Source organism: Natator depressus, chromosome 13, assembly GCF_965152275.1.
Source record: "Natator depressus isolate rNatDep1 chromosome 13, rNatDep2.hap1, whole genome shotgun sequence".
Classification (NCBI taxonomy): domain Eukaryota; kingdom Metazoa; phylum Chordata; order Testudines; family Cheloniidae; genus Natator; species Natator depressus.
This window is the reverse complement of record NC_134246.1, coordinates 41,209,474-41,221,756: the sequence shown is the minus strand read 5'-3', so window position 1 is coordinate 41,221,756 and position 12,283 is coordinate 41,209,474. Positions and strand designations below refer to the sequence as shown.

General features: G+C 48.4%; 1 protein-coding gene across 1 annotated transcript; it reads right to left on the bottom strand.

Moving 5' to 3' along the window:
* Window positions 1-6,328: 6,328 nt before the first annotated feature.
* Window positions 6,329-7,255, bottom strand: LOC141997567 (olfactory receptor 10D3-like). The gene has a single exon (XM_074969961.1). The coding sequence runs from the start codon at window positions 7,085-7,087 to the stop codon at window positions 6,329-6,331; it is 759 nt and encodes a 252-aa protein (XP_074826062.1). The 5' UTR covers window positions 7,088-7,255.
* Between the last annotated feature and the right edge of the window lie 5,028 nt (window positions 7,256-12,283).

Sequence of the window (12,283 nt, the reverse complement as noted above, 5' to 3'; positions counted from 1 at the left end):
CAAAAGTCCAACAACCCAAAAGTCTCTGCCCCTGGTCAGTGCAGCCCCAGAGTATGAAAATTTATCTGCAGACTTTTACCTCCTAGCCTGGGTGGAGGTAGGAGGGTTAAGAGGCACCTTACACGGTCCAAAGCTGATTGCCCCACCTCTCCATGGGGCTCTGCTCTGCTCTACCAGCCCCCTGTGAGCTGCTCCAACTGTCTCGCATACTGGTCCGCTCCACCAGCCACTCCGCTCCACACAGCTGCCCCATGAACTGCTCCAGCTGTCCCACATACTGCTCTACCATATATCTTCAGGCTCTCCCGCTACTTAACACAACGCTCAGGGATTTCAGCTCTTAGTCATTTTAGCTCTTTTGTGATTTCAGCTTGTAGTAGGGGAGCCTCAGGGCTGGTGCACCATTGGCCCAAAGTGAATTCAGCCCAGCAGCCTGTAACTAGACTCATAACAGAACCAAAATTAGCTCTGATATTCCACAGTGCAGGGAAAAGGCAGTGTAATTAACACATAAGACCCATATTAATGCCTATCCTCAACCTCTCTCAATTCACTGAGTTTTGGAACCCATGTCCCTTGCCTAGCAAGTGCTACTGAGTTGATGGCGAGTCCCTCCATCATAACAAAGGCCAAGTACAGTTCCACTGTCCTTGATTCACATAATCAGGATAATAACAATTTATTCTTCCTGCCCCAATAACAGAGAAACTGGGGATCCCACAGCAGCCAAAGTGACCATTTGGGCAGCTGTGGGCTCATTCTAGGCAGCGTGCGTGTGCCTATGCAAATGAGATCAGCCCCTGAAGTTCTTTTCCACAACTTGCCACACCTCACCACCAGATGTCACGGTGGAGCTCATCCTGACTCTGCTTACATGTATTTGCAACAACCTTGCACATAATGTGGCATGTAAGATGTCTATGAGAAGCTTATGATTTGCTGGTTATGATTGTGCTATCTGTATGCATGTATCATTTTTGTATTTGAAGTTATGAGCATTGGCTCTATACCTGTGTTTCAAATGTTTGCTCCTGGAGTAATGCCCACAGGGTATTTAGCCAGCACATTTTGGAGGGACTATTCAAATTAAGTGGCTCATGAAGAAACACTTAACTGACAATGGACTATGGGGATGCCCATCTACACTGAATGGACTGTTCTACAAACAAGCTGTCTGAGGTATAGGTAATGGCTTCTACTGTGTCCAAACCTTCATGCATGGACATGTGACTCCGAACACTATCTTGTCACCCCTAATTTTCCACTAGCTGTGCTGAGGGCTTTGTTTGAAACAATGGGTTTCCCACCACATGGCAGAAGATATAAAAGATCTTGGAATGGAAACACCTCCATTTTGCCTCTTTTCTGCTCCAGCCTCTGGACTATGAACTTATACTAATGGGAGCATTCTAACCACAGGACTGAGGTCCTTCCAATGATTTGGAACCAGCCAGAGACTTGACTTAAGCCAGCAGTTTATTCCATTGCTGTTACAAGCCTGAACCCAGAATTTTGCCATTACTGTATGTATTTGACTCCTTTGACCAATTTTAACTCTCACCTTTCTTTCTTTCTTTCTTTCTTTCTTTCTATAAATACATCTTTAGATTTTAGATACTAAAGGATTGGCATCAGCGTGATTTTTGGGTGAAATATGAATTATATATTCAGCTGGGTGCATGACTGGTCCTTTGGGATCAGAAGAACCTTTTATTTGATTAAATTGGTTTTAAAAACCACTCATCTTTAAATCCAATGTTTTCGGTGGTAATACAAGGACTGAAATACCTAAGGAAACTGCTTTTATGACTTCTTGTTAGCCACTGTGGTGAAACAGAAGTTTACTTTTGTTCCTGGTTTTGGTATATATTATGGATGGATAGCCATTAGTTTGGGGGTATATCTGTCCTATTTCTCAGCAGTTTGTCCTGAATTTGGTATTCTCAGTTGTGATCCACTGAGGCATGGTTACACCATGTACTTCATTAGCATTTCTCAACATTGACTTTCATCTGCCATTTTATTGTCCAGTCACCCAGTTTTGTGAGATCCCTTTGTAACTCTTCCCAGTCTGCTTTGTATTTTCTGCAAACATTGCCATCTCACTGTTTACATTGTGATGCAGTTGCAAAAAAGGCTAATATCATTCTGGGGTGTATTAACAGGAGTGTTGTATGTTAGACATAGGAGGTAATTCTCCTGCTCTACTCACAACTGGTAAAGTCCCAGCTGAAGTACTGTGCCCAGTTCTGGGCATCACACTTCAGGAAGGTGACAAGTTTCAGAAGGGTAGCCGTGTTAGTCTGTTTCAGCAAAAACAATGTGGCACCTTAAAGACTAACAAATTTATCTGGGCATAAGCTTTCGTGGGCTGGAATCCACTTTGTCAGATGCATCTTTCAAACTATAAGGGTCGTTAAGGACTGGAACAGGCTTCCAAGGTAGGCTGTGGAAACTCCATCATTGGAGGTTTCTAAGAAGAGATTAGACAAACACCTGTCGGGGATGGTCTAGATATATTTGGCCCTGCCTCAGAGTGGGGAGATTGGACTAGATGTCCTATTGAGGCCCCTTTCAGCACTACTTTTCTGTGAATCTATGCTTCAGAGAATCGTGTAAGACACTCTGCAGTGGTTAGTTATGGGATTACCTGTGCACAGGTGAAGTATTTTTTAACCCACGTTGTGGAGTGGTTTGTTTGTTTCCTGGAGCTGGAGATTTCACATGCCCTGCCGTGCTCATGTTCTGGATGAAACAATTGAAACAAAGAGTAAACCTTTGAAGAAGAAGGTGCTTTTATCTTTATTCACTCACTCTTGGGATAAGCTCCCGGAAGAATGTGGTAGCAGAGGCATCAGCCTAATGAGCAATTACTGGATTTTGCATCATTTTGGTGAAATGACAGCTAGCAAAGATTGTTAAATATTTTAATTTCTGAACTGTTTCTTTTGACCTAGTTATATGTACAATTATGGAGGTGGTTGACCATGCTTTCATTGTTAAGATGGAGTCGAGGCTTCACTCCTGGGGGAATTCTGTTCTACTTCAGCTTTAATGAGCTGCACATATTTTTAATTTTTTGTGCAGAAAAGAGCTTCTGCCAAAATGTTACTGCAGTTCTGCCTTTTGCCCACCAGAGGGTACTGTGGGGATAGAACAAAGGCCACCTCCCCACCAGCAAGGGAAGAGAAAGAGCCTGCCTTCTTTGCATCACCTGTTGGGCCAGGTCAGGAGACAGGGGCTATGGGAAGACAGACAGCGTGGGCTTGGGGGGGGGGGTCAGACAGGGGCTCATGAGTGCTATTGGGAGAGGACAGACTGGGACAGGGGCTGAATAGGAGTGGAGGCACAGAGCCACAGAGGGGAGGTGGTGCAAAGCCATGGTGATGTGGGACGGGGTGCAGAGCCACATAGGGACAGGGGGAGGGAGTGCAGTGCCACAGGGGGATGGAGGTAGAGGTGGAGGGACACATGTGGACAGGGGGTATAAGGATACATGGGCATAGGGGAAGATGTACCTGGCTGAATGGGAGAGGCTAGGGGTCAACCAGGGTCTGCATGGGGGAAACTCCCTAACAATCCCTCCTCGCCCCCGGCCCCCTAAAAACCTGTTTCATACTTTTCCCACCCATATCTGACAACCCTCCAAGTTCACCTTTCCCAGAAATTTACTTCCCTCTTCGTCAGCTCCTCCATTACCTCTGATTTCCCCAAGCCTTTGCACTGCTTCTGAGGGGTGTGGAAAATATGGTTCTGTATTGTAGTTTGAATGACTTATTACTCAGAGTTCTGTATTAATATGCCTAGTAAGGAATCTATTTGTCAAAAAGCATTTCCTGAATCATTTTTTATGTTACAGACATACTTACTTACAGGTATTTTGAAATAAATGACCATAAATAATTCAAACTGGTGTGTAGAGCCCTGCGCAGATGTAAATTTCTATCTGCAGATGAGGATATCTGTGGACAGCAATCAGTATCTTCTGATCCGCAGGGCTCTACTCTCAGGAAATGCAGCGGCCAAGGGGAGAAGAACGTGGTGCTGCCTCTCCCAGGATCCAGCTTCCTGCATCAGCAGTCCCTCCCGGCCATACTGTACGACCCCAGACGGGAGATGCAGAGTTTTTCAAATATTGTGTGCAGTTTTTCTTTTTTTTTTCTGCAGAATTTTAATTTTTTTTGCACAGAATTCCCCCAGGAGTAGATCATAGCACCATTGTTCTGGGTGCCACTCAGACAGAGTGACACAGAACCAGCCTTTCAGAGTTCATTAACTAACCCAAGCAGCGGAAACGTTATCAATGCCAGCCCTCCTCTTGTCATTGGGATGAACATCCCTCTGCATCTTTCTGGGTCTTGGGCATGTTCTCTTACCCTCCCCTTTGCACAATCAGGTTTCAGGAGAAAGGGTCTTTACAGCATTATGGCTGATTTAACTGAACCAAAGCTGCTCCATCACTAGCTAGCTAAGCAGAATAGACTCAAGCCTCGTCTTGCACCTCTACTGTGCATCTACCCTAAGAGGTTGGTGGGGGTTAGCTACATCGCTGGGAAGCTCTGTAGCGTGGACAAATCCATAGACACCACACAGAGAGGGATGTGAGAGAGACAGGGCTGGATTAGGGGGTTTCCAGCAATGATCTCATCAAACCATTTGCTGGTGTCCCAGCACCGCAGTTTTAATTAGGCCTCTTGCAATTCCTCTAGTCGCGATCATTTCCTGCTCCACCTTGGGTGGGCGTCTTACTTGGGAGGCAGGATGAAGAGGCAGAAGCAGATGGTATAATTAATCTCTATAGATCTGTTATCCCCAGCCCAGTCAAAGTATCCCACGGGGTGCAATGGCCACTAGGATTAATTAAAATGTCGATATTTCTAATGAGTACCTAGACTGTTCCTTCTCATTGCACTGGGAGCCAGGCTCAGAAGTTACTCTTGACTGCTTTAGCTGAGTTCCATGTGTCATTACCATGAACACCAGAGCCGGAACTGCATTTGACTATTTTAATTTGTATTATCACTATTGCTATAATAGAATTATGGTAGGACCTACAGTCTGGCACTGAGACATGGGTCCCTTTGTGCAACATGCAGCGCAGATACATAGACACAGTTCCCACCTGAATGCGATACACATTTCATAGCTGAGAGTGACAGAGGATTTAATTAGCCATGTGTAACGCCAAGAGACCTGGGTCGCAGGCAGGATTGAACCTGGGAACCTTTGGAGCTAAAGGCATGAGCCTCTACCACATGAGCTAAAAGTCAACTGGCACTTAGCTAAATCTGTAAAGCAGCCACACTAATCTCTCTCTCTCAGTGGTCTCAGTAGCTCTAGGTTACACATGTATAATGGATGGGGAAGCTGAGGCACAAAGCAATGTAGTGAGTTACTTAACGTCAAATACAGAGTCTTCTATGGAGCCTGTACTGGAACCTAGATATCCAGTGTCCCAGGCCTTTGTCTTAACTGTAAGATAATGGTTTGCAAATAATTCCCATGGGCTCTTTAAATGTAGGTGTGTTGAACTGATACAGTTCTCAATTACAAGATACTATAGCCACCGGCTCTCTTGGCGTCTCCCTCTATGGCCGCCCAGTGCCCATGGTTTGGAGGTCAATGGAGCTTTCCCATTATTCATCAGAAGCTACAGTGGTTTTAAAAATCAATGTAACATTTTGTGCACTGATCTCCCATTCCAGGTTGTCTTTTCTCAGGCACCATAAGTCTGGATTTGTGGCATTTTAATGCAACTAAATATATGCGTGTACACCTGGGAACAAAGAATCGACGCTGTGCTTACAGGATGGGGGCCACTCTCCTGAGGAGCAGCAACTCTGAAAAAGATTTGGGGATCATGGTGAAGAATTAGCTGAATGTGAGCCCCCAGTGCAATGCTGTGGCCAGAAGACCTAATGTGACCCTGGGATATATAAAGGAGCAATCTCTAGTATGAACAGAGAGGTGATTTTACCATTGGTGTGATCGCTGATGGTACACTGCGTCCCGTTCTGGTGTTCACAATTCCAGACGGGTGTTGACACATTGGAGAGGAATCAGAGAAGAGCCATGAGAATAACTGAAGGAGTAGAAAACCTGCATTATAATGATGGACTTAAAGAGTTCGAGCTCTGTAGAGCTGTGTAATAAGGTCAAGATTTTCAACATCCTCTTCAAGGTTTGAATCTCCAATTTCTATTAACTGTAGTGCAGACTGATTGTGCCTGTCGCTTAGGCAGCTTTGAAAATGTCAGCCTCACAGCATGTCAAAGACAGCTCGGTATTTCCAAGCAGACCCATATGCTATGCCTGCAGCTGCCGCATATCAACGTGCAGGCGTTTGACCCCCTCTCAGTTTTCTTAGAGCCGCTTTCACCTCCTTGTTCCTCAGCGTGTAGATGGCCGGGTTCAGCATGGGCGTGACCACGTTGCTGAAGATCTGCACGGGGGTCACCAGCACTTTGCTCAGCTGGGGCTGCGTGTAGACCAGGGCGCAGGGCCCGAAGAACAGCGTCACCACCGCCAGATGCGAGGCGCAAGTGGAGGCTGCTTTGCGCCGCCCTTCGGCCGAGTTCATCTTCAGGACGGAATAGACGATCCTGACGTAGGACGCGAGGATGAGGAGGAAGCAGGTCGTGGGCACCATGCCAGTGTTGGTGAAGGTCACAGTCTCAATGATGTATGTGTCTGCACAGGCCAGCTTGACCACCGGGAAGATGTCGCAGAAGAAATAGTCTACCACATTGGACCCGCAGTAGGGCAGCGTGAAGGTCAGGCTGGTGAGGATGGTGGCATGGAAGGAGCTGGTGATCCAGGTGCCGGCGGCCAGGAGGGCGCACACCCTCCGGTTCATGATGAGCAGGTAGTGCAGGGGGTGGCAGATGGCCACGTACCGGTCGTAGGCCATGACGGTGTAGAGCAGGCACTCGGTGCTGCCCAGGAAGTGCCAGAAGAAGACCTGGGACATGCACCCACCCAGAGAGATGGTTTTATTCTTGGCCCAGAGGTTGGCCAGGAATTTAGGGGTGCTGATGGAAGAGAATCCAAGGTCCACAATAGAGAGATTGCAGAGGAAGAAATACATGGGGGTGTGCAGGCAGGCGTCAGCGAGGATGGCTGAGAAGATGAGCAGGTTGCCCAGCAGGGTGCAGAGGTAGAAGGCTAAGAAGGTGATGAAGAGGATGGTCTGGAGGCCGTCGGTGTTGGGGATCCCTAAGAGGATGAAATGAGTCACCACAGTGTGGTTGATCCGCCCCACATGGGACTCATTCCTGGGGTAGGGGAGAGAAATAATGCCAGTGAGTTACTGAAACAAAAAGACCTGTCATCCTAGAGCTGCAATGCTCACCCTTCCTTCCAGAGCCTCCATGACTCACAGTCATTAGGAGTGGTGTATATTTCTATCATTGTAATGCCAGTTGGGGTCAGGGTCTCACTGTGCTGGTGCTGAACATGGAAAGAGAAAATGTCTGCCTTGAAGATCCTACAGTTCAGAGAGGAACAAAGGGGACGTATTTTCTATTCTATTCTAGTCCATTCCAGTTTCTTTTCCTCTTTCCTGTCTGATTCCAATGTCTTCAATTCTGTTCTGTCTAAGCCCTTTCCCCACCCCTGTCACCACAGTACCTTTGAGCCTTCCTTCTGTGGCTAGCATTTGTCATATGTAGTTTGGTGCCTCTCTCATGCTCTCTGCAGAGGGATAGCCGTGTGTGCAGTGGAGCGATTGTTTTGGTAGGGTTTTGTTGTTATAAACACACTGGCTGCTACGTGTTTGTGTTAAGGACGAGGATGGAAATTACAAACCAATGAATGTGGTGAAGAATTGCCCCAGCTTTGTTAATGATGTGAATTGTTGGGGAGGGCGTTATTGGGATTAGCGAGAGCAGGAAAAGGAAAGAAGAAGGGGAATAGTCATAGCCAGAGGTGCTGGAACTCGGGCTGCTGGGGGGGGGGGGCAGCTCCTCCCTTGACATGGTTACCATCATATCCAGGGTTCACAGTTTGGTTCAATTTCTCAGCACCCCCACTACACAAATTGTTCCTCAGCACCCCCGGCCACAGCTTGTCTCTGCTCGGCCGTGATCAGCAGGCTCAGCTCTGTGGATAACATGCCAGAGGGATTTTTAAGGTGAGATTTAAAGGACAATAACAAAAAGCCTGTTTGGGTTTTGCCAGGGAGTTTTCCCTGTGCAGGAGAGGCAGAGCTGAAGGGGAAACGCTGGCAGGTTGGGGATATAACACATGGAGAGAGAGAGATAAAGGATAGATACACCACAGACAGACAGGCAGGCAAGCAGGTACTGCACAGAGAAGGATGGATAGATGGCTGGATCAATTTCTCTCTAAAGAAAATATTTGGCTGATGTCATCTCCCTCTGTGCGAGACAGAGACTGACAGATTCAGAGACAGGCAGAGACCGAGGGACAGAGAGAGAAGAACTTTACCAAAGTAGGAGTCTTACACTGGCTGCATTGGGAGAGGCCGATCCCGCTGCCTGGAATTCTTCCTTTCTGTCCCCGGCCGTGACTCCTGTGTAGCACCATCCAGCTTTCTCATCCCAAACGGCCCATCGCCCAGGAGAGGTGCACGGCCTGGGCTCTTGGTATCCAACCCGGAGACCTAATCTGCTCTGAAGCTAGGCAGGGCTGCCTGCAGCATATCACCCCACACTGCCGCCGAGCCCCACAGCTTCCTCACAGCTTCCAGCCTCCTTATGGCTCTCCGTGGCCGTTAAATCCCCTTCGGGCCCTTCGGGACCAGGGCCCTGAATCCCCACCAGGCTCCCAGACTGAGACCGCAGCAGAGTCGCCAATTAATGGAGATTTTGCATCATTTGAGCGAACGCTCATAGACCCCCGGGACCAAGCCCTCCGCGGGCATCAGTAAGTGTAGCGCCATGGAACTGAAAAGGCCAGATCCCCAGCTCCACCAGGGTCCAGATTCTGCTCTCGCTCCCCCTGACCTGACTCCTGGGGAACTCCATTGGATTCCCTGGGGCTGTTTCCTCTCTCAGCCACGCACCCTGGTGTAAATCAGGAGTAACGCCATTGGACTGAAGGGAGCTGTGTAGATTTCTACCAGCTGAGAATCTGACCCAGACATTGTGAGGGGGGAGGGGATGTTCATGTTCGTCTAGGCTCTCCCGCGGTGTGACACAAGGCAGAGAATTCCCCCCAGGGTGTGAAATAGGCGTAAACTGGGCCAGAGGTTCAGCTGGAAGCCTCTGAAGCCAACAGAGCTTTGTCCTTGGTTTGGATCCCCTGCTGTTCCCCTGCCCCCTTCTCTGTGTCTCTGTGTGCACAGGATTGTACCCATGCACTGGTGTGGTTATGTGAGGGTGAAATTCACCCCTGAAATTCATAGATAGCCTCATACTGTATGAATAACCCTGTGCAGACAGAGGGCAGCATACGTCCTGTGCACCAGGTCTCATCACTTTTTGCAGTACAGTAGAGAATCCAAGAGGAGCATTGAGTTATTTTTGGCAGGACAGTACAGCAGCCCCCAACTCCAGCAAGACCCTGGTACTGTTGTTCCGGGTGGAGCTCAGACACAGAGTGAGGCAGACCCTGCCTTTCAGGTTAATCTAAATTAACCCAAGCATAGGAAGGATTATCTACGCCATCCCTCCTCTTCTCACTGGGTTGAATGTCACCCTGCGTCTTTCTGGGCCTCGCGTGTGTTCTCTTACCCTCTGTAACGAGGCTGGTTCTGGCGGGACCAATTCAGGACAAACTGCTTCAAGCAGGGCAGTTACAGCCCAAGGCTGGAGTTTTTCCACCTCTAAGGCAAACCAAACCAGCCAAACAGAGCAGACTTTGGTTTTACCCCAGTGGCTAACCACAACTCACACAAGCAATTCCCTTCGACACTCCCGTTTCCCAGTATCACCACCAGTGCCACTCGTTCTGGGGACAGATGGTTAGGAAAACCAATACCCCAGTAAAAGAAGAAAGGTTCTCTCAATCCCAAAGGACCAAGCCCCAGACCCAGGTCAATATACAAGTTAGATCCTACCCACAAATCACGCTGTTGCCAATCCTTTAGAATCTAAAATCTAAAGGTTTATTCATAAAAGGAAAAAGATAGAGATGAGAGCTAGAATTGGTTAAATGGAATCAATTACATACAGTCATGGCAAAGTTCTTGGTTCAGGCTTGTCGCAGTGATGGAATAGGCTGCAGGTTCAGATCAAGTCTCTGGAGAACATCCCCAGCTGGGATGGGTCTTTCAGTCCTTGGTTCAAAGCTTCAGGGTAGCAAAGTCCTTCCAGAGGTAGGAAGCAGGACTGAAGACAAGATGGAGGAGCTGCAGCAGCTTTTTATATTCTCTTGCCGTGTGGTCTTTCTTCTTTTGTCCCAAGGACAAGCTGCCCACCACATGGCCTGGAAAACCCTCAGAGTTCTGTCCATAGGCATGTCCCTGCATGCCTTGCTGAGTCGCAAGGCATATCTGCCTTCTCTCAGTGGGTCAGTTGAATAGCTGATGGTCCTTAATGGGCCATCCAGCAGGCTAGGCAGAGCTGACGCCACATTGTCTGGGGTGTCCCCCAGAAGCACAGCACAAGTTTGAAATACAGACAGTACAGAGCCAATACTTACAACTTTAAATAGAAAAATGATACATGCATACAGATAGCATAATCATAACCAGCAAACCATAACCTTGTCTTAGACACCTTATTTGACCCCCTTTATGCAAGATTTGGTGCCACTACAGGACCTTGGTTGCAACAGTGTTCTAAACGGTCCCAGTTCAAGTCAATAACATCAGACCCTCCCCTTTGCATAGTCAGGGTTCGGAGGAAGGGCCTTTAGAGGATTATGGCTGATTTAACTGAACCAAAGCTGCTCCTTCACTAGCCAGGTAAATGGAATAGACACAAGCCTCATCTTGTACCTCTACTGTGCATCTACACTAAGGGGCTGGTGGGGGTTGGCTACATCGCTGGGAAGCTCTGTAGCATGGACAAATCCACAGACCCCTGCACAGAGAGGGATGTGAGAGAGACAGGGCTGGATTAGGGGGGTTCCAGCAATTACCTCATCCATCCATTTGCTGTAGCCCAGCACTGTAGTTTTAATAAGGCCTCTTGTGATTCCTCTAGTCGCGATCATTTCCTGCTCCACCTCGGGTGGGCGTCTTACTTGGGAGCCAGGATGAAGAGGCAGAAGGCAGATGGTATAATTTGTCTCTGTAGAAGTGTTATCCCCAGCCCAGTCAGAGCATCCCACGGGGTGCAATCGCCGCTGGGATCAATTAAAATGTCAACATTTCTAATGAGTCCCCAGGCTGGGCCTTCTCACTGCGCTGGGAGCCAGGCTCAGAATTTACTCTTGGCTGCATCAGCTGGGTTCTGCGTGTCATTGCCACGTACCCCGGAGCCGGATCTGCATTCGACTATTTTAATTTCTATTATCACTAGTATTATCATGGGTATTATGGTAGGACCTACATTTTGGAACTGAGGCATAGGCTGCTTTGTGCCACACCCAGCAAAGATAGATAGAAACAGTCCCCAGCTGAATGTGATACACATTTCATCGCTGCGAGTGACCAAGGATTTAATTTTTCATGTATAACAGATGGGGAAACTGAGGCACAAAGAGATTTAGTGAATTACTTAAGGTCAAATACAGAGTCTACTATAGAGCCTGTACTGGAACCCAGATCTCCTGTGTCCCAGGCCTTTGTCTTGGCCACAAGATAATGGTTGGCAAATAATTCCCATGGACTCTTTAAATGTAAGTGTATTGAATTGATACAGTTCTCAGTTACAAAATATTATAGCCACCTGCTTTCCCTGCTTCTCCCCCTACAGCCATCCAGTTAGGGTTGCAAGGCATTCAGTTTTCGACCAGAACGCCCAGTCAAAAAGGGGTCCTGGCAGCTCCAGTCAGCACCCAGGGGGCTCTGGGCGAAGGCAGGCTCCCTGCCTGCCCGAGCTCTGCATGGCTGCTGGAAATGGCCGCCAGGTCCTTGTGGCCCCTAGGCACATGTGTGGCCAGGGAAGCTCCATGCACAGCCCCCGCCCCTAGTGCCAGTTCCACAGCTCCCATCGGCCATGAACTGCAACCAATGGGAGCTGCAGGGGCAGTGCCTTTGGGTGTGAGGGCAGCACGCAGAGCCTCCCTCGCTGTCCATGCACCTAGGGCCTGTGTCTTCTTCCTGGGATCCGTGGTAAGCGCTGCCGGGACCCCACACCCCAAACCCCATCCTGCACCCCAACTTCCTGCCCCAAACTCCTCAGCCCCAGCTCCACCCCAGATCCCAGACACC

Bases quoted from the DNA above. Each gene is read 5' to 3' on its own strand.
- LOC141997567 (XM_074969961.1), bottom strand. From the start codon at position 7,087: ATGTATTTCTTCCTCTGCAATCTCTCTATTGTGGACCTTGGATTCTCT.